This window comes from Geotrypetes seraphini, chromosome 14 (assembly GCF_902459505.1).
Source record: "Geotrypetes seraphini chromosome 14, aGeoSer1.1, whole genome shotgun sequence".
Classification (NCBI taxonomy): Eukaryota; Metazoa; Chordata; class Amphibia; order Gymnophiona; family Dermophiidae; genus Geotrypetes; species Geotrypetes seraphini.
Window position 1 is genome coordinate 7522441 of NC_047097.1, and position 23001 is coordinate 7545441.

Consider the following 23001-nt stretch of genomic DNA (forward strand, 5'->3'; position numbering starts at 1 on the left):
ATTGGACACTAAAAAAAAGAAAAGACACCCCGCTGCTGCACAAAATAAAAATAAGCATTTTCCTGTTTTCCTCAAATGTTAACTAGACAACTTTGGAAGCCATGAAAATTACATTTTCTTTCTAAATCACAGAAAAGGGGACAGAATAGTGGGGAGGCCTGCTTGTGTACAACAGGCCCTGTCAAGAACGAGGAAACAGTAAAAAAAAATCTGCAATAAGAGCACTGTGAATTGGAAATGCATAACAAATGAAGCTGTATATGTTGTTAATGGCTTTACCTTAAAAAAATCTGCAGAACCAGTTCCAGTAGACTACAGAACATGCTAAAAACATGTGGAAAAATGCAAGAGTAATAAAATGGCCTCCTTGCTCTGTGCAACGTCTGCAAAGTATCCCATGATTTAATAATATAAGACAAATTCTCTCCATTCTACCTGTCTTTATTGTGCTGTCTTCAAATATGAGAAGTATGCAGTGTTTGGAAAAGGCTAGCAAGGAAACTAAGGGTTGTAGTCCCCCTCCCCCATGCCACACACACATAAAGAAGCTAATAATTAATGGAATGACTCAAGAATACAGTTGTATAACAGGTATAACATCATATACAGATTCATTTGTTATGTATTACCCCATCTTTTTCAAGACAGTACCAATGGCAAATGAACCATATGTCACACTGAAGTGCTGGCAGAATACAGGGTAACTAATAAGAAGCCAGACTGAATAGGTCACATTGTCATTATGACCGCCCCCCTCTCAATTCTGAACAAACAGTGTCAAGAGGGGAAGGCTAGAAATTCTCCTGGTGCCACTGCCTCAATGACCGATTGAATGGTTTCCATGTGGAACTGAGGCACGGACTTATTTATACATACAGTACATAACTACATACACACACTGTTTGTTCATAATTGAGATTAGGTTTTACCTTGCTAATATCTTTTCTAGTAGATAGATGTATCATTCTGGACAGTAGGATATTCTTCCCATGCTCGTAAGCTGTTCAGAAGGAATCTACTCCAGGTTTTTAACTCCACCTCCTTTTCCAGAGGGTTCTGTTGCCCCCTTCAGTTTGTACCAAAGTAGGTGATAGCCCTATATAGGGACAGATAGGAAGGAGGGGTACAGGGAGACTCCCCAAAATACAAATCTGTTCTGAAAGTATAACAAACATGGTAAACATTTTAATTGAACAATCGAAACATCAAAATAACCATACCAATCAGTGTCTGTATACAAATGCTAGAAGCCTAAAAAATAAAATAGGAGAGTTAGAGTATATAGCACTGAATGATGAGATAGATATAATAGGCATCTCGGAGACCTGGTGGAAGGAGAACAATCAATGGGAAACTGTGTTACCTGGGTACAAATTATATCACTAGGATAGAGTAGATAAAATTGGAGGGGGGGGATTGCACTATATGTTAAAGAGGGAATATTGAATCAAATAAAATGAACATTCGGCATGACAGAGATAGTGGTGTGGAAACCTTATGGATAGAAATTCCATGTGTGAAGGGAAGGAATATAAAGGCAGGGTTATACTACCATCCCCGGGACAAAAAGAGCAGACAGATGAAGAAATGTTTTCAGAGATTAAGAAAGCTGGAGAAATGGGTGACAGCATAATAATGGGTGATTTCAATTACCTTCTACTACTTAGAGATACCGCATATATTTATCTTCCACAATCATAAACCTCATAGAACTCAAAAAAAGAGGAAGAAAAAAAAAAAGGCCTCAGTTCAGCTTTATTTGGCCCAAAAAAGTTTTTTGGCCAAATGAAGCTGAACTGAGGCCTTTTTTTCTCCCTCTTTTTTGAGTTCTACGACAATATGATGAAACCTTCTGCTCAATGTGCGGCAGTGGCCAAAAAAGCAAAAAGGATGCTAGGAAATATTTAAAAAGGGATGGTTATAAAGACTAAGAATGTTATAATGACCCTGTATCGCTCCATGGTGCGACCTCATCTGGAGTATTGCGTTCAATTCTGGTCTCCTTATCTCAAGAAAGATATAGTGGCGCTAGTAAAGGTTCAAAGAAAGGTTTTTTGAGTTCTATGAGGTTTATGATTGTGGAAGATAAATATATGCGGTATCTCTAAGTAGTAGAAGGTAATTGAAATCACCCAAGATGCTAAAGGGGGTGGAACTCCTCTCACATGAGGAAAGACTAAAACGGTTAGGGCTCTTCACTTTGGAAAAGAGAAGGTTGAGGTGAAATATGATTGAAGTCTACAAAATCCTGAGTGGAGTAGAATGGGTACAAGTGGATTGATTTTTCACTCCGTCAAAAATTACAAAAACTAGGGGAAACTCGATGAAGTTACAAGGAAATACTTTTAAAACCAATAGGAGGAAATATTTTTTCACTCAGAGAATAGTTAAGCTCTGGAACGCATTGCTAGAGGTTGTGGTAAGAGCAGATAGTGTAGCTGGTTTTAAGAAGAGTTTGGACAATTTCCTGGAGAAAAAGTCCATTGTTATTGAGAAATACATGGGGGGAAGCCACTGCTCGCCCTGGATCGGTAGCATGAAATATTGCTACTCCTTGAGTTTAGGCCAGGTACTAGTGACCTGGATTGGCTACTGGGCTTGATGGACCTTTGGTCTGACCCAGTAAGGCTATTCTTATGTTCTTAACACATTTATAGAATGCCAACATTCCCCCAATGTATTATAGAAATAGATTATTCTTCATACCCTTCAGGTCTGACATCAAAATTTCACTTTTGACTTGAACTTCTGATTCAGACAGTAGGTAGGCGGAGAAATAACTGTCAGTATGAGGTTCTAGAGAACAAACTTGTATCAAGTACATTTGATTATCAGATCTCAAACACCCAAGGCACTACTTTATTGCTTTTTCATGCCCTTGCTGGGGTGATGCATTCATCATCGGTCTTGGTTGGGCGTTACACAGGCAGACTTGGGTGCTCGTCATTATTTATCTAAAGGAAATGTTTCTTTATTTAAAAATTGGTGCATGTATGCAAGGAGGCATAGCCCCTGATGAAACCAAGTGTGAAACGGTTGGGCAACCATCGGGCATGAAAGATAAGTGCCTTCCTTTCATAGCACCTTAAGCACTTTATATTTATAATTCTATAGTGCTTGTAGTAAAAGAGAAATTAATTATTGAGCATACGTCACTTTACCAAGACCGATGATGAATGCATCACCCCAGCAAAGGCAAGAAAAATCAATAAAGTAGTGCCTTGGGTGTTTGAGATCTGATAATCAAATGTACTTGATACAAGTTTGTTCTCTATTATCTGACATATTAGTTTATCGAACAAATTTTTTTCCCCTTATATTGTTGATTTGAGTATGAGGTTCTAAAACAAGCATAGGCAACTCCGGTCCTCGAGGACCGGAATCCAATTGGGTTTTCAGGATTTCCCCAATTAATATGCATGAGAACTTTTTGCATGCACTGCTTTCAATGCATATTCAATGGGGAAATCCTGAAAACCCGATTGGATTCTGGCCCTCGAGGACCGGAGTTGCCCATGTCTGTTCTAGAATAATATACCTATCTACTAGAAAAGCTATTAGCAAGGTAAGGACCTAATCTCTTTTTTCTAGTGCAATAGGTGTGTCATTCTGGAAAATAGGGACATACAAAAGCAATTCCAGAAACCTAGGGTGGGACCTCTGCACCTTCTCGTAACACTGAGGACCTAAAGCCGGTGTCCTCCTGTGCTGCCACGTCTGCTCTGTAGAATTTGGAGAACATATGCAGAGGATTAGGTTGGAATGTTTTGGCCAGGTACTAGTGACCTGGATTGGCCAGGTATTAGTGACCTGGAATGGCAACCGTGAGAATGGGCTACTAGGCTTGATGGACCATTGGTCTGACCCAGTAAGGCTATTCTTATGTTCTTATGTGCTTTCAAGTACACTGGTGATTGCTTGCCACAAGAAATGTTTGCTGAGAAGATGGCCATCTGTATCCAATTTGAAATGATAGCTTTAGACGTCATTCTACCGTGTCTAGCCTGATTGGGAAGGACAAACAGATGATCCAACAGTCGGAACTCATTGGTGACCTCTACATAACATAGGGGGACTCTCCTAACATCCAGCTCTCTCAGAATCCGGTTCTTTTTCATTGACTCTATGGTCTGAAATGCTGGTAATTTTACCTCCTGATTGACATAAAATACCAAAATGACTTTTAGCAAAAAGGACAGAACCTTGAGCAAGGACACTCCTGCCTCCATAATCCCTAGGAAGGGCTCCCTGCAAGACAGAGCTTACAGCTAAGACTCGTCTTACTGATGTAATGGCCCCGAGACCTCGCAAAACCACATTAAGGTTCCATGACAGAAATGGTTGTTTTACCGGTGGTCTGAGCATCAATGCCCCCTTTTATGAATCTGGTTATGTCTGAATGCGAAACTAGAGGGGCTTTACATTCATGGGCTCTGAAGCACAAGAAGCCCATTACTTGGACCCTGAGAAACACCATTGCTAGGCCTTTATCAAGACCTGCTTGGAGGAATGCTAGCACCACCAAGATCGGAGCTATCCTGTGAAGTATTCGCCCTATCTTGGGTCAAGGAGGAAACATATAGAAGAGCTCACTCTTTGGCCATATTTGGACTATGGCATTTAGGATTCGTTTCTGGGCTCAGATCTTCGACTGAAGAAATGGTCCATTTTCTTGTTCCTTGCCAAAGCGATATCAGGATGAGATACCAAGGAAAAGACTCTTCTGGGTTCTAAAACAGGAGAGCCTGGCCACTGAGATCTGAAAAGAAGCCACAGTAAGGCCTTTATCCAAACTAGCCTGAAAAAAAGGTGAAAATTAGTGAGATCAGAGCTGAATAAGGGACCACCTGGTCCTGGGTACACCAATGTAGTAAGGCCTTCCATGCCTTAGCTTAAGCTGACACCGTAGATGACTTCTTAGATTCCAGAAGAGAAACAACCAGGCCTAAGGCTTTGCACTCATGAGTCAAGCCATAAGAGCAAAGTGTTCTGGATCCTCCATGGATACCAGACCCTGTATGAGAAGGTCAAGAGAGGTGCATCAGATCTGTGAACTATGATCTGCAAAGCCAATCTGGAGCCACCAGAATGATGCAGTCCGGATGAGCCACGAGCCTCTGAAAGACTCGGCCGAACATCAGCCAAGGAGGAAAAAACATACAGGAGAATATGTTGAGACCACGGCTGCACCAGATCGTCGAGCCCATTGCTTCCGGATTTGGATCTTTGACTGAAGCGATTCACTTTCTTGTTTCAAAATGTGGCTATGAGGCCAAAGCGGGGTCTTCCCCAGCGCTCCACTATCACTTGGAAAGCCTCTGGGACAGAACCCACTCGCTTGGATCTAGAGTCTGTCTGCTTAGGAAGTCTGCTGGAATGCCGTCTACTCCCGCCACATGCGCTGCCATCAACAATAGGATATGATGCGCCATCTGATGAAAAAGAAGACGGGCTTCCTGAGCCAGAGGAATGCTCTTGGCTCCTCCATGGCAAGTGACGGAGGCTACTGTTTTAACATTAGTGGAGAAGACCCGGACTGCTTGTCCCTCCAGCGTCTTCTCTAATCTTGTCAAGAGATAGTCGAATGGTTCTGAGCTCCAATAAGTTGATTGATCCAACATCCCTGAACAGGACGACGATTGCAATGAGCTCCTCAGCCCTGAAGGCAGGCATCTGTCATCACCATGATCCAGGAGGCAATAAGTATTGGAACACCCTAGTAAAGTGATTGCGAGAGAAGCTACCGGGCCATGCTTGCTTGGGCTTCCAGAGTCCAAGGTAGACGGGCCTACAAGGTATCCCTGTGCAGAGCCCAGCGAGAGAGCAAAGCATGTTGCAGAGAACCCATGCACATCTTCATCTAAGGAATATATCCAGCGTAGCAACTAGTGATCCCAGTAACTGAAGATAATCCCATGCCGAAGGAGCTGGCAGCTTCAGAAGGAAAGAAATCTGAGCATAAAGTGTCTGCCTATGTGCTACTGGTAGAGAAAAGCAGCCCGATGCTGTGTCAAAAAGAACTCCCAGGAATAGGAGCGAGTGCATGACATCAGATGTTTTTGGGTTTTTTTCAAAGCTGACAATCCAGCACAGATCTTCCAGGTCTAAGGTGTGGCATCCCTCAGCCTGAGGGAGCTCTAATCAGCTAGCCGTCCAAATAAGGGTGCACCTGGAGACCAATTTGCCTTAGGTGGGCGAAGACGTGACGATGCAGCCGGCACCCTGCTAGATCAAGCACAGCCTCCTAAGGGCACCTAACAGCCTGTGCTCAACCCCTGATTAACATAAGGTGAGACTACATCAATGAGGGCCCTGAACTCCAGAGAAAACCATGCAGGCTGGCTAACAGGTACCCAGTGGGATTGGCCTATCAGCTACAGACTAGATTCTGTGAATTTTCAAGCAGGCAGAGCTTCAAAATTGCTCCAAGCACTGAAATACCCGAAAAGGGGACAAAATTACATAGAATTAACAACAATAAAATGGGGAGAGCAACACACACACAACTGCTTCCATGCGTGTAGAAAGCTCAGTTACTTACAGTAACAGGTGTTATCCAGGGACAGCAGGCAGCTATACTCACATATGGGTGACGTCATTGACGGAGCCTGGATGCGGACGCCTCACAAGCAGACTTGCTTGAAGAAACTCTAAGTTTCGAGTTGCCTGCACCGCGCATGTGCGAGTGCCTTCCCGCCCAGCACAGGGCGCGTCTCCTCAGTTCAGATAGCTAGCAGAGAAGCCAACCAAGGGAGGTGGGTGGGTTGTGAGAATAGCTGCCTGCTGTCCCTGGATAACACCTGTTATGGTAAGTAACTGTGCTTTATCCCAGGACAAGCAGGCAGGTATTCTCACATATGGGTGACCTCCAAGCTAATCAGAATGGGATGGTGGGAGTGTTGGCAACTTAGGAGAATAAATTTTGTAATACTGATTGACCAAACTGTCCATCCCGTCTGGAGAAAGTATCCAGACAATAGTGAGAAGTGAAGGTATGAACCGAGGACCAAGTAGCAGCTCTACAAATTTCCTCAATAGGTGTAGATCTAAGGAAAGCTACTGAAGCTGCCATTGCTCTGACTTTATGGGCTGTGACTTTACTGTGAAGAGGTAATCCAGCCTGGGCATAGCAGAATGAGATACAAGCCGCCATCCAGTTGGAGATGGTATGCTTAGAAATAGGAGCAGTTGAGGAGCAGTTCTGTGTGGTTTGGTGCGTTCCAAGTAGAAGGCCAAAGCACATTTACAGTCCAGAGTATGAAGAGTTGATTCTCCAGGCTGAGAATGAGGCTTTGGAAAAAACACTGGAAGTACGATTGATTGGTTGAAATGAAATTCTGAGACCACTTTATGTAGGAATTTTGGATGAGTACGAAAAACCACCTTGTCATGATGGAGCACAGTGAATGGAGGGTCAGTAACTAAAGCTTGCAGCTCACTGACTCATCAAGCAGAAGTGAGGGCAATGAGAAACACCACTTTCCAAGTGAGATACTTCAGATGAGCCTTATCAATTGGTTCAAATGGAGGCTTCATGAGTTGAGTAAGGACAACATTGAGGTACCAAACTACATGAGGCGGTTTACACAACATGTAATTTACTTAAATCGTTGTAATGTAATTCTCTCGGTAATGTCCTGATCTCTTTTAATTGTAATCCGCTTAGAACCGCAAGGCACAGGCGGAATAGAAATCACAAATGTAATGTAATGTAATGTTAAGAGGAGGTTTGACATTGAAAAGTCCTTTCATGAATCTGGAAACCACTGGATGAGCAGAGAGGGGTTTCCCTTCAATAGGCTGATGAAAAGCCGCAATTGCACTGAGATGGACTCGTATAGAAGTAGATTTGAGACCAGAATTGGATAAGTGCAAAAGATAGTCTAAAACAGAAGATAAGAAGGAATGCTGATGCTCCTTATGATGGGAAAAACACCATGTAGAAAATCTAGTCCATTTTTGGCGATAGCATTGTCTAGTTGTAAGCTTTCTAGAAGCTTCTAAAATGTCTCTTACATATTGAGAAAACTGAAGAGGGGTTATGTTGAGAGGTATCAGGCTGTCAGGTGTAGAGACTTCAGGTTGGGATGAAGCAGAGATCCTTGACTCTGTGTAAGCAGAGAAGGAAAAACTGGTAGAAGGTATGGTTCCCTGCTGTTGAGTTGAAGTAGAAGGGAGTACCAGGGTTGTCTCGGCCACCGAGGAGCGATTAGAATCATGGTGGCATGATCATTCTTCAATTTGACCAGAGTCTTGAGAATGAGAGGGAATGGAGGAAATGCATAGAGGAAAAGATTCATCCATTCCAGAAGAAAAGCATCTGCCTCGAGGCGGTGAGGAAAGTATATCCTGGAGCAGAACTGAGGCAGTTTGTAGTTGTGGGGAGCTGCAAAGAGGTCTATCTGTGGTGTTCCCCACTGTGAAAAAATGTGACGAAGAGACGAGGAATGGAGAGTCCATTCGTGAGGTTGCAGGAGACGACTCAAGTTGTCTGCCAAGCAATTCTTGAATGTAGACAGCTTTGAGGAAGGTGTTGTGGTGAAGGCTTCATCTAAGGCAAGGCAGATATTGGGTTGTATCAATAGAAGTTTCGTCAGCCGAAAGCCTGAAGTCATAATGCCGTTGTACAGGGCCATGGTGAGTACTGTGTGCAATTCTGGAGGCCACATTACAGTAAAGATGTGCGCAGAATTGAATCGGTTCAGGGGACGGCCACCAGGATGATCTCGGGGCTCAAAGGTCTCTCGTACGAAGAGAGACTGAATAAATTGCAGCTCTACACTCTCGAGGAACGTAGGGAGAGGGGAGACATGATCGAAACATTTAAGTACCTCACGGGATGTGGGCGGAAGATGATATTTTCTTTCTCAAGGGACCCTTGGCCACAAGAGGGCACCCGCTCAAACTCAGGGGCGGAAAATTTCATGGCGACACCAGAAAGTATTTCTTCACAGAGAGAGTGGTTGATCATTGGAACAAGCTTCCAGTGCAGTGATCAAGGCAGACAGCGTGCCAGACTTTAAGAATAAATGGGATACCCATGTGGGATCCCTACGAGGGTCAAGATAAGGAAATTGGGTCATTAGTGCATAGACAGGGGGTGGGTAAGCAGAGTGGGCAGACTTGATGGGCTGTAGCCCTTTTCTGCCGTCATCATCTTCTTCTATGTTTCTATGGATTGCCCAGTCCCAAATCTTCAGAGCTTCTTGACAAAGGGAAGCAGACCCTGTCCCTCCTTGTTTGTTGACATAATACATGGTGACATGGTTGTTCGTTCGAACGAGGACTACTGTGTCGTGAAGTAGATGTTGAAAAGCTCTGAGTTCCAACTGATTGATATGACACTGACGATCCATAATGGTCCAGAGGCCTTGAGTACGGAGACCATCGAGATGAGCGCCCCAAGCGTAGGTCAAAGAGTCTGTCGTGAGGACCTTCTGATGAGGGGGCGGTTGAAAAAGCAAGCCTCTGGAAAGATTGGAAGAGAGCATCCACCAATGGAGAGACTTCTTCAAGGAAGGAGTAACTGAAATGTGTTGAGAAGGAGGGTCGCAAACTTGCGTCCATTGAGATGCCAGTGTCCACTGAGGAATTCTGAGGTGAAGTCTGGCAAAAGGAGTCACGTATACTGTGGAGGCCATATGACCCAGAAGTACCATCATGTGTCTCACTGAGATGGAAGAGCGGGAAGACACTGTGTGACAGAGTTGAAGAAGTGCTTCCAAACGTTGTTGTGGAAGAGTTGGACAGTGTCCAGAACAGCTCCAATGAATTGTAGAGTCTGAGAGGGCTGAAGTTGAGATTTGGGAAAGTTGATTTCGAATCCCAAACTTTGTAGGAACCAGGTAATCCGTTGGGTCGCTACAATAACCCCCTGAGATGTGGAATCTTTGATGAGCCAGTCGTTGAGGTAGGGAAATACCTGAAGACCATGATTCCTTAGAGCTGCTGCTACCACTACCAGGCACTTGGTGAATACTCTGGGAGACGAGGCTAGGCCGAAAGGTAGTACTCTGTATTGATAGTGCAGATTTCCCACCCGAAATCTGAGGTATTGACGGGAGGCCGGATGAATGGGAATATGAGTGTAGGCCTCCTTGAGATTCAGAAAGCATAACCAGTTGTTCTGCTCGAGAAGGGGATAAAGGGATGCCAGGGACAACATTTGAAACTTTTCTTTGACTAGAAATCTGTTGAGAGCCCTGAGATCCAGAATGGGTCGCAGATCGCCCTTCTTCTTTGGAACAAGGAAGTAACGGAAGTAAAACCCCCTGTTTTGCTGTTCCAAGGGAACTGGTTCGATTGGATGGAGACAAAGCAGAGCTTGAGCTTCCTGAAGAAGGGCGATCTGGGATGGATTGGAAGGATACTCTCTTGGAGGAAGCTCTGGTGGAACCTGAGAGAAATGAAGAGAGTATCCTTCCTTGATGATGGTAAACACCCAGAGGTCGGATGTAATTATCGTCCATCGGTTGTAAAAATGATGGAGACGACCTCCTATAGGAGGAAAAAGAGACAGAGACAGAACGGTGGAGGTTATGCTCTGTTGTAAACAGTCAAAAAGGCTGAGAAGCCTTAGGTGCAGCAGAAGGTTAGGGTTTCTGTTGCTTCTGAGGTTGTTTATTCAGAGGAGGGCAAGTATAAGGAGCTGGCTTTGGAGCAAAACGCCTTTGATAGATAACAGCAGGGCGTGCAGGCTTGGCAGGAGCTGGCTTTGGTTTAGGTCTGACTATAGAAGCAAATGATTTTTCATGGTCAGATAATTTCTTGGTGGCTGCCTCAATGGATTCATCAAAGAGGTCGTTGCCCTGACAAGGAATATTAGCTAAGCGGTCTTGAAGGTTAGGGTCCATGTCAATGGTACGAAGCCAGGCAAGACGACACATAGCCACAGAGCAAGCAGCCGCTCGGGCAGATAACTCGAAGGCATCATAAGATGATTGGAGGAGATGCAGAAGTAATTGAGAGAAAGAAGCAATGACTTCTTGAAACTCAAAATGCATTTGGTTATCCAAATAAGCCAAAAAATTTGGTAGAAGAGAAAGATGAAATTCAAAATAAGTGATGAAATAAAAATTATAATGGAAGACTTTAGAGGATATCATAGCATTCTGGTAGATGCGACGTCCAAATTTGTCCATAGTTTTTCCCTCCCTTCCAGGAGGAACTGTGGCATAGACCTTGGAAGGATGGGATCTCTTCAAGGAGGATTCAACAAGCAGGGATTAATGAGATAACTGTGAGTTGTCAAACCCTTTGCGATGCACAGTTTTATACCTAGAATCCATTTTTCCTGGAACAGCTAGTATGGAAAAAGGTGTCTCCATGCATCGAGCAAAGTCTGATTCAAAAGCTTATGAAGTGGAAGCTTAAGACACTCTCCTGGAGGTTGAAGAAGATGCATGACTTCTAGATACTCCTTAGAATATTTGGAGCCAATATCCAATTGAACATCCAAGTCTACAGCCATCTGTCGCAGGAAAGATGAGAAAGGTAGCTGATCTGCCAATGCTTTGCCTCGAGAAGGACTCAAGGACGTCGAGGCAGCCTGTGTCGAAGAAGAAGCTTCGGCATGGAAAAAGGCATCCAAGGAACCTGGTGACTTGGACAAGGCAATCGAGACCCGGAACATCCTCGAGGTCTGGCATCGGAGACCTCGAATGAGGAGTCGGTGATCTGGTCGAGGTTGGAGTAGATCGAGGCTTTGAGGAAGATGGTCTGTCCTGAGAAGAAGAACGATGCCTGGAAGGATGCCTCGATGAAGGCCTCGAATGGTGGTTAGAACTGTGTCTGGAACCAGATCTCGAGGATCGAGGAGATTTTGCCTCAGAGACGTAAGCAGCCGATGCCGATGTATGAATAGGGCTAGAGGCTGTAGATCGAAGCTCCAGAGGCTTGGTGGAGGAACCTCGATGCACTCTCAAAGACTCTGCTCCTTGTTTAGAGTGTGAGGATTCTCGTCGAGGCACTCGCAAAGAATCTGCTCCTTGCTTTTCATGCTTGGATGGCAGACCAGACACTCGTAGAGACTCTGCTCCCTGCAAAGAGTGTGGTAGCTCAGACTGGGGCAAAGGAAGCGGCTCGACCTCGCGGGAGTCTGCTGAATGCCCAGGCTGGATAAAAGGAAGCAGTTTAGGTCCCATGTCAGTAAGGAACTGAATAAACTTCTTCTCTAACATGGTCTGGAAAGAAGCCGGCAAGGATGGATCCGAGTCTGAAACCGGACCACCTGCTTTGGCTGGAGGTTCCTTCGAGGTAGTGTGAGTGTGTTTTGACTTAGAAGTCTTGGACACTTTAATCACCACCGGTGGAACCGACTGCTGAGCTATCTGACCTGAGGATACAGGGGAAGATACAGCAGATGACGTCGAAGCAAGAGCCGCTGCAAACGATGAGGGTCTGATGAGGCTCGAGGTGGAAGCAGTAGGTGCAGACGGAGCCTCGATGGAAGTCGAGGCCGAAGACGCTTTTGAAATCGAGGGATCAGTAGGAGACTCCATGTCGAAAAGCTTGTCCATAAGAATGCAACGACGCTTGAAAGCACGAGGCTGAAATCTTTGGCAAGGTAGGCATGACCTAGGATGATATTTTGGTCCAAGGCACTTGAAGCAGCGTCCGTGAGGGTCCGTGAGAGAGATTGCGCGCTGACACTTGCTACACCTCTTAAAGCCTGTAGCAGGCCGGGACATAGACGGAAAAATAGCCACCGCAAAGTCGAAGCCCTCGGGCTGCGGCTGAGCGGCCTGTCCCAGAAAACAAACGGAAGAAGAAAAAAAATTATTATTATTTTTTTTTTAACTAAAATAAAAGAAATAAAATAAAACAGCGATTCGTGAAGAAAAAAACACAAACCGCGGTTGAGAGAAGGCACAAAGTGAACGAAGTTAAACGCAGAGAGTCAAAGACAGAAATCTCGGCTCCGCGGAAAACTGAGAACTGAGGAGAAGCGCCCTGTGCTGGGGGAGAAGGCACTCGCGCATGCGCGGTGCGGGCGACTCGAAACTTCGAGTTTCTTCAAGCAAGTCTGCTTGTGAGGCATCCGCATCCGGGCTCCGTCGATGACGTCACCCATAAGTGAGAATATCTGCCTGCTTGTCCTGGGATAAAGAAAGAACTGTAGAGAGTGCTAAACAGACAAGTGAAGTACTATAGAGGCAGAGTGGATTCCTTCTGCACCTTGCAGCTAAAGGAAAATAACCCTACTGTCAAGAATGTCTCACCTATTGCACTGGAAATATATATATATATATATATATATATATATATATATATATATATATATATATATATATATATATATATATAAAATATATAAGTGTGTGCTTGGGTACGTGTATGTATATGTATTCATTATTTCTTTTTATTTTACAGGCATTGACTATGTATAATAGAGTACTGGATAACACAGGCTAACAATAAAACTTTTTTGGGGTGCCTTGGGTTTTTTGAGAAAAAATAAAAACCCCTACAACTTTAGTATACAAGAAAATGAATAACAGAAAAGTCTTACAAGAAAATTATTATTCAAAAATTGCATACTACTACTTGTTCAGAAATATCATGAATAGCCTCTAAAAGGCAGTAAATCAAATATTAATAAACCTGAATCTTAAAGTTGAATAAAGCTTACCTGCTCAAGTTTGAAGATATGCTGGTTGAAATAGTACTGCAACCGTTCATTAGCAAAGTTAATGCAAAACTGCTCAAAGCTGTTATTTTCATAATCCTCAAACCCAAAGATATCAAGCACTCCAATAGACAGTGTCTGTAAGACAACATAATCATATACACTAGTCACGCACTTCCAACTTGTTTGTAACTAAAATAAAAGTTGGACACAAGGAGGCTACGAAGTAGAGAATGACAAGGGGGAAAAAATTTGTCCCCATCTCCGCACCGCCCCCACAAACTTGATCCCCATCCCCACGAGTTCAGGCCCTATCTCCACCCCATCCCTGCGAGCTCGGTCCCTGTCTCCACCCTGTCCCCCAAAACCATCTGATTCCATCCGCACAAGCCTCAAATAGTTTTATTCTGAACTTATTTTATTAAAGTATAAAAAACAATATTCTGTACAATTGTCATTTTATAAATCAGAGTTCTGACTGCTGCACTAGAGGAAGAGATCCTCTGATGTTTATAAACATTTATCAACACAGCTACAATACTACTTTATCCTAAAACAAAAAAAAGTATTTCTTTTCTTTTTTTTGCTTTAGGATAAAGTAGTATTGTAGCTGTGTTGATAAATGTTTATAAACATCAGAGGATCTCTTCCTCTAGTTCAGCAGCCAGAACTCTGATTTTTTTTCTACCTTTGTCGTCTGGTTTCTGCTTCCTCATCTTCTCGTCATTCTCTTCCTTCCATCCACTGTCTGCCTTCTCTCTGCCTCTTCCATATGGTATTTGCTCTATTTCTATGCCTCTACCAGAAACTGTCCACCTCTCCCTTCCATCTCTCCCTCCATCCCATTGGTCTGGCACCCATCTTCTTCCCTCCATTCCCCCCATGGTCTGGCAGGTCTGTCTTCTTCCCTTCCATCTCTCACTCTCTCTCCTCCTTTCCTCCACTCAGATCTGGTATCTGTCTCTCCAATCCGGCATATGCCCTTTTTTCTTTATCCCCTCCTTCCATCCAGTATGTGCTCCCCTCTCTTTCTCCTCCCCACTTCCCTTCAGCATCTGTTCCACCACTTCCCACTTCAAGTTTAAGTTTATTGTATATTTTTAATTGATCGCTTACTCAAATTTCTAAACGATGAACTCAAATTTCCATCCAGTGTCTATGCCTCCCTCTCTCGCCACTTCCCTACAGCATCTGCTCCCCTCTCTCTCCCCACTTCTTTCCAGCATCTGATCCTCTCTCTCTCCTACCCACTTCCATGCAGCGTCTGCTCCACCCTCCCCCTCTCTCTCTACTTCCTTCCAGCGTGTTCCCCTCTCTCTCTACTACCCAATTTCATTCAGCGTCTGCTCCCCATTCTCTCCTCCCCATTTCCCTTTAGCATCTGTTCCTCTCTCTCCTCCACCTCTCTCTTCACTTCCCTTCAGCACCATCCATGCGGTCCAGCAGTCACCTCCTAATTACTGCAGTCCATGCATCTCTTCCCTCCCTCCACCCTCACCTTCGCTGGTGATTTTCAGTTTTCTCTCTCCGAGCAGCTCAAGCCTTTCACAAGTCACGCACACGGCTGCCCTCAAACTTTTCCTCTAATGCAACTTCCTGTTTCCGCCTGGGCAGCTTGCGTCACAGGAGAAGTTTCAGGGCAGACACACGCATATGCGACTTGTGAAAAGGTTCGGGCCACTCGGAGAGAGAAAACTGAAAATCGCCAGTGAAGGTGAGGGGAAGGGAGGGCAGAAGATGCCCCAATGAGGGGAAGAGATGCCCGGACCAAGAAGATCAGGAGGGAGGGGGCTGCTGGACCATGCGATCGTGAGGGCTGCTGACAGGAAGAGGTGAAAAGTGAGGCAACGTGCACAAGACACTTAACTGCAGAGACAAGGCCATTCACCACTCCACGGGGCGGTGAACAGCCTTGTCCCCGTACCCATGGCAGCCAGTTTTTTCCCCTCTACATTCCAGCGAGATACCCATGGCAACCCACGGGTAACAGTCACCGTGTCATTCTCTACTATGAAGCATGAAACTCTGTGAAAAGAACTGTAGGAGGCAAAGTAATATACCATAAGGTTAGAGAGCAGGAAGGGTAATTATTTACCTATAACTAATAATTTCTGTAGATAAATTCTGAATAGAATTACCTCATCACTTGCACAGTTAAGAAGAACTCCTCCAAAACTAGGGGACAAATTCTAAAAACTCACCATGCATTTAATTAAGGACACTAAACCAGTCCTAGTTGGTTTAGCGTCCAAGTATTTTACCAGTCGATTCTCAGAACACCATGGTCTTTTCCATGATTCCTAGCAGCCTCCAATAGTAATACAACGAGGCTATTAATATTAAAATGAGCACTCCAAGCGATTCTCTAAACCAGGGGTTCTTAACCTGGGGTCCATGGATGGATTTGAGAGGGTTCATTAGGGTCAGATAAAAATTAATATTAATATTCATATACAGCCCGGTACTTTCTCACATAATTTTTCTTGCACGTTATGTCTCTCGCCATTATTTGTGAATCAGGGTTTTCAACACTTGTTTCTATCAAAACGAAAAGTCGAAATAGATTGGATGTCAAAGATGATATGCGTGTCACCTTGTCGAAGACCACTCCACAGTTTCATTTTCTTATTCAAGGCAAACAAGAACAACCTTCTCATTGAAATTAGATAACGACAGAGTAGATGTAGTAGTAGTAATAATGGTGGTAGTAGGTCTGTTTTGTTTTTCACAAGAGGATTGTATTTCATAATTATAATGAGTGGCCATTACTTTTTGCATTAAAAAGGAGTGTTTTTTTTAGATTGTTTTCTTTAAAGTTTAATAATACTTTGTGTATGTTATATATGTTTGAGACAATCAAATCTCGATAAATAAAATTCATTGCATGCAAAGTTGTATTTATGTGTATATTTCTGGGGAAGGGGGTCTTTAGCTTTCATCAGATTCTTAAAGGGGTCAGTTACTCAAAAAAAACATTAAGAATAATTGCTCTAAACTTTTTGCCCACTTTTTAAAGGCAAAATTTTCCGGCAGGGTCTGGGTTGTCATAGCCTTACTTTCTGGTTTATGCCTAAGCACTGATTGACTCAGTTACTGACAGGAAAGTAAGGCTTGAAAACCCAACCACAAAAAAATCCCCTTCTGACCACAAATTTAAAAAAAAGATTCCCCCTCCTCTGATTCCACCCTCCCTCCCACCAATCTCCCCGAGTGCTGTTCAATGCTCCCTGTCTCAGTACTTAAAAAGAAATATTCAGCAATAGGAATGCCCACTCCCTCCTGCCACCAGGGTTCCCAAACGCCCCGCCCCACCATACTTTTAAGCTGAAGGATGGCAGGAGAGATGCCCACTCCTTCCAGCTGGCATGCCTGCCTCTTTAAAATGGTGAGCCTTCCCCTTCCCGCTGCAGCCTGGGATGCACTAGGAGGGACCTAAGGCCCTGATTGGCTAAGGAGCCTTACAACCGATCAGAACCTTAGGCCCCTACCCAGTGCATCCTGGGATAGGGAAGGGCCTTAAGCGTCTGAACCAATCAGGGTTTTAGGCCCCTCCTAGAACATCCCAGAATGATATGGGGGTGCAGGGGACTGTTGGGGAGTTGTTGGGAGAGCGGGAGACCCCAGCAGCAGGAGGAAGTGGGCATCCCTCCTGCCAAGGCACAGGGTGTTTGGGGAGGTCTGGGCAGCAGCAACTAAGGCAGGAGGAAGTGGGCATCCCTCCTGCCTATCTTGTACAAGGTGGGGGGGGGAGGGGGCTGATGAGAACCAACCTTCCCAAAAAGTAAAGGAAACTAGGTTTTCTCCTTTTTTTAACTAGCTGAAAGTAGAGTAGAAGCTTGAAGGGAAAAGGAAAGTATTAGAGCGTAAAGCAAAATCAGGGATAAACAATTCAGGGTTACTTAGCTCTTAGAGTTGCTGTGCTACTAGTTAGTCTAAGCTGTGTGCAATGTTTCAGATTAAGGCAAAGTTTGAAATTTGTTATTTTATTTTTTTAGAAAGCACAGAAACTCACAGCAACAGAAGATAATCAGAAATCTCAACACAGCAGTAAAGATTAGCCAGCTACAAAAATGAGAGAATGCAATATTTCAATTGCTCAAACAGTGAGATCACAGAACAAGTCCAGGCACATGTTTGAAGGAGCAAAGGGTTTGAAGTGCTATAACCACACCTCTGCTTGCACTAGAGCCTGCCAACCAGACAAAAGGTGAGGGAGGAGGCTGGCCCAAACACTTTAAATAAATAATGTTATTAGAAGGGCCATTGATAAATCTAGTTTCCACCAAGCTAGTAGTAAACAGAGATTTAACAGTTTTGAAAAGTAGTCTAAAGTGTGTGCACAGGTTCAGTTTAAGACAAAGTTTGAAATGATTATTTTTTTTTCTTTTTTAGAAAGCACAGAAATTCACAACAGAACAGATAATCAGAAATCTCAACACAGTAGTAAAGATTAGACAGCTACAAAAATCACCCTTGGTCTCTCCTACGAGGAGCCGCTGAAAAGTTCCCAGCCCAATAAAGAAGAGAATAATGTGGAGCCACGAAACCCACAAGCCACTCCACACTCCTCCTGACACCCCTCGTCTCAAAGATATGAAATGAAAAGTGTCAAGAAAAGTGTAGAACAACCTTCAAGCCCCATGGCTCCACACAATTCCCCTTCTGTGAACTGGAAAAATGGGGAATGCAAGTAAGCCTCTGTCAGATCCAGAAAGGCTAGATAGTCCATCCCCTGGAGCAACCAAGGCAATAACTGAACATACTGTCTCCATACAGAACATTGGCACTTTTAAGGCTACATTGACTGACTTGAGATCCAGAATTGGTCTCCAGTCATTCAAATCTTTCTTTGACATGATGAAGTATATAAAGTATCTGCCGAAGCCTGATTTGGTCTCTGGGACTTCTTCCACTGCCTGTATCTGCAGCAACTGCTCCATCATTATTCGTACTCTGGTAGCTTTCTCCGGACCCCCCTGAAAACTCCGGACTGTGATAAGCAGACTAAGCCTGCTAGAAGTGTTCCTAGTACAGGTCCCAGTGCAAATCCAGACACTGCCCATAATCTGTCTTATTCCCCATTTTCTGCCTCTCAAACCGAATTTCCTTCTAGGGCCGGTAGAGGGAGTAAGAGAGCAGCAGTGCTAGGTTCCCATCCCCCTCTGGGTCACAAGGTGAATCACCGGAAATCCTTTCCATCTTAGGGTTGGGGGCGGGGCTGCAAGCTGCTCTCCCTGAAGACTAGGCTCTTAGAAAATCAGAAGGGAGAGGAACAGCAAGGGGGAAGGTCACAAGGCTCAGGGCTGGAAGCTCCTGATAGCAGTCAAGCTCCTGAGGCCATGGAGTTTGTAGAAGCTGGAGAAGAATCACCTTCCAGTCTGAATGAGGAACCATGTGACATGGAGTTGGAAACAAACCCTGAAGCTAGGGTTGGGCTGACTCCTGAGAATGCTTTTATGAGGTTTGCCTCATAAAAGCAAGTATTTGAATGTTGCTGAAGTTTATGGCAAGTTTGTTTTGGACTAACTTTTCTCAGACTGAATAATTCTAACTCATGTTAAAGAGTGGATTTTCTCTATGCTGAATTAAGCACTTTTATTTTGAAGTTTGTTTTTCCATTTTTGAAAGCTTAACTGTGTTTTCCCTTTTGAATCAAGTGTACTATGGTATGCTAAGACAGTGGGGATAGCCCCGTGTTACATGGTGGGATAGCGGGCCTAATTTCTGGCGATTCAAGACCACACGGTGCACGCTGTCTTTCCAGTCTTCAGTCACTGAAGAAGCTAGTGTTATTGCACTGACTTGTAGCTTTGTTTTGGTGAAAAAGTTTTTCCTTTCTTTTGGTAATGAACTCCACCTGGACTATGATTTAAATGATTTAATTTTACCTCTGAGGAAGAGAGTTTTGTTTAAGTTTGGACTCTTGCTGGTTTCTCAACCAGAGACTGTTTATTGAACATTGTGTTTACCTTGTATGGGAAGGCCGTTGGCTTTGCCATTTCAATCCTGACAAACAAGTTACTGTTTTTCTTCTGTTTGAACAATTAAAATATAATCCTTTCTTTGACACTGAATCTATAGTTTTGGATGGTATCCCTTTCACTGAACGCTGAAAGAACATATCCTTGTGAAGTCCACAGCGACTCACAAGAGTTTAATTGTGGCCAGTGATCCCAGGCCCTCGGCCTGGAGCTTGCCAGCCATAGGACCCCCTGAAAACTATTCTGCAAGTTTCCCTCCTATACACCAAGATTGGAGAGGGATTTGGCATCATTTTAGAATTGGATCCTGAATGGACTTTTTAGAATTGGATGCCAAATGGGAACCTGATGCAGGGTTTCATCTAGAGGCACCAAACCTCTTTCTAGACCCTTAAAATGACCTCTGCGTAGAGAAGCTCACCTTAGACTGCCAAGGCTGCTTGTAGCTTCAAACCAAACGACTTGATCCTCTAGGCACAAGTGGCTTGCTATCTGGTAGAGGCTTAGGATGCCTGTCCATTACACTGTCACACTTTCTTGTAATGATCCGGATTCAATTATTTCTAGGCACGTGGGCCAATCAGGCCTTAGGATTAGTGGGGATGGGCGGACCCGCTATGCCTAAGGCCTGATTGTTCCAGGCTTCTAGAGCCTGGGCCAATCAGGCCTTAGATTTAGCGGGGATGAGCCGGGAAGGAGCGGGCCCGTCTCATTTCCACGAGGCGGGCCTGTTGGCTGGACGGCAGAAGACCCGTCCAGCCGACCAACATTTAAAGGTTAGTTGGGGGAGGGAGGTTAGTTGGGGGGGGGGGGTCGTTAGCATGGGGAGTCCGGAGGGGGTCTGGCTTTCCGGCAGGAGGAGTTGGGCATCCTCCTGCCGGCGATTACGAGTTTGGGGGGAGGGGGGTTCCAGGGTTCCAGCAGGAGGTGTTGGGCATGTAAGGGGACATGATTTATCTCGGACAATGGGTGAAAGGAAGTAGGGGGAGAAACATGTTGGGACATTGGAAGGGCAGGATTTTGGGACAAAGGATGGAAGGCAAGGAGGGGGGCATGAACTCGGGACACAGAAGGACGGGAGGGGCATGAACATGGGACACAGAAGGGAGGGAGGAAGGGGGCATCAACTTAGGACATAGGAGGGAGGGAATAGAAAGGGAGAATTGTTGGGCAGGAGTGTGTAAGTGAGAGGAAAAGAGATGGTGCACATGGGGACAGGAAGAAAGAGGAAAATTGTTGGGCAGAGCGAGAGAGAGAGAGAGAGGAATGAGGTAGAGATACATGGGGAAGAGAAGGATGAGAGGAAGAAAAGTTGGACTCATGGAGGGACAGAGAAAGATGTTGGTTAGGGAAGGAAATATGCAGGAAGCAGAAAGAAAGAAATATTGGATGCACAGTCAGAAGGAAGTGCAACCAGAGACTCACGAAATCACCAAAGGTAGGAAAAATGATTTTATTTTCAATTTAGTGATCGAAATGTGTCAGTTTTGAGAATTTATATCTGTTGTCTATATTTTGCACTATATTTGTCTATTTTTCTATAGCTGTTACTGAGGTGACATTGTATATTTTAAAGTCATCTGCCTTGACTTCTTTGAAAAAAAACCCAAATATAAATGATAATTCACATTTTCTCTGCGTACAGTGTGCTTTGTGGGGGTTTATTTATTTTTTGGTTATCATTATGTATTAATAAGATTATATTGTGTGTATATGAAAAGTGAATGGAAGAAATTGCATTACAATTAGTACAATTATTATGGAGATGGGAACTGAGGCAGAGCTTGGGCGAGGATACTCGGTTGATATTTGTTAGACTTAGGGGGTACTTGGCTTGAAGAAGTTGAGAAACACTGTTCTTATGTAATGTTGTAGTCTCTCCCTGGTCTAGGGCTGCTACAGTCTCCTGGCTGGACTCACCTCCACAAGAACCTGCATCTCCTATAGAGGAAGCACTTCTGGAGAGGACTTAATTCGGATCCCCAATCATTCCAGTCCTTCTCTGACTGGACCTCATGTTCTGCAAAGATACACCTTCCTGCATGCTAACTGACACAGTCTCAGCTGGACCCGGGAACTGTTTATACTTCATATAGGCATCATACATAACAGCCACAAAATCAGAGTCAAAAATCTGACTTGAGTCACCAGAGGACCTCTGTAGGAGTCTCTCAAGTGACATCCCTAGAGTAGTGGTATCCATGAATTTTTGCTTTGCTGACAGTGCTGGATCACAAGTAGGGAGTTCTAGAAGGAATTTATATCTCATTTCTTGAGTTTTCTGTGCCTCTGGAGAATCCGGTGGGGGGGGGGGGGGGGGGGGGGCTATGGCACATGGGCACTCCATCCAGCACAAAATAGGTATGATATAGTGGTTAAACCACCTGTGGAGTCCATCCTGACTGTTTTTAGACCCAAACAAGGTGTTTTGAAGCAGGGAGAGGCTTTTAAAATAAAACTGGGGTATCCAAGATGGCCACCGCGCAGCAATTTTGGAGCCCAAAAATGGCCTGGGGGACCTACAATAAGGATAAAAATATTCCAAAAACAGGATTTAAGGAAAGGGGCCCTCAAGGAAAACCCAGGAACTCTAACACCCTCCCCAATCAACTTCACCCCGTTGTCTCCCTTAGACAATAATGGTCTATTCACAGTGCTGTATCAGTTCTCACTGTAGCTGGATAAGGGAAATGCTTTTCTGCCTTAGACAAACAAGCAGGGTTTTCAGGATCTTGTTTCTTCAGGTTGTGTTTTGCAAAGGCTGAACCAGCCTGAAACACTCTACCCCAGTCTCCACATGATTTTTTGAGGTGGGGGGCACAGCTGGCATTCACAAGGTCTCCTGACCAGCACAGAGCCCAAATACAGCCTGCACTCACATGCTTCTATTAAAACCAGGTGAGCAGGGGCCAAACCCCAAGCTGATCCAAGTATTAGGATAGGCTAGCCAGACAGGTAGACGGCAGCAAGGGTTGCCCGCCCAGCTAAAGACCTCAGAATACCAAGTCTGCAGCTTCTCCTAGGCAGAAATACCTCAGGACTATTGGGCCCTCTATAGCACCCAAAGCCTTGAAAAAAAACATCAGATAAAACCCCAAAATAAGTCATTTAAACAGAGCCGATGAAAAAGACACCTTCACAACTCACCTGCAGAAAGAAAAAAACTGAGGAGAGAGAGAAGTGCCCGGTGATGCAGTGAGGCAGAGTTGAAAATGTAGATGATGCCTTCTGCATTCCTCATGGGTGAAGATGCACTGCCTAAAGGTTCAGGGCTTATATGCCTTTTGGCGCTGGAATAGCAGTCTACCTCACAGTAAAACCCACTTTAGCTGCTTAGTGCAGCATAGTAAAAAGGCCCCTATATTTTCAGTATAAAATTCAACTTAATTAGAA

The 23001-nt window shown here is 44.4% G+C and overlaps 1 protein-coding gene across 5 annotated transcripts in view; it reads right to left on the bottom strand.

Annotated features, from left to right (window-relative positions):
• Positions 1-23001, bottom strand: part of MYO9A (myosin IXA) — a 517771-nt gene that overhangs the window by 271523 nt on the left and 223247 nt on the right. For all 5 annotated transcript variants that reach the window (XM_033919771.1, XM_033919772.1, XM_033919768.1 and 2 more), the window contains one exon: positions 13631-13765. In XM_033919771.1, coding sequence (XP_033775662.1) covers positions 13631-13765 — 135 coding nt within the window. The remainder of the gene's footprint in view (positions 1-13630; positions 13766-23001) is intronic.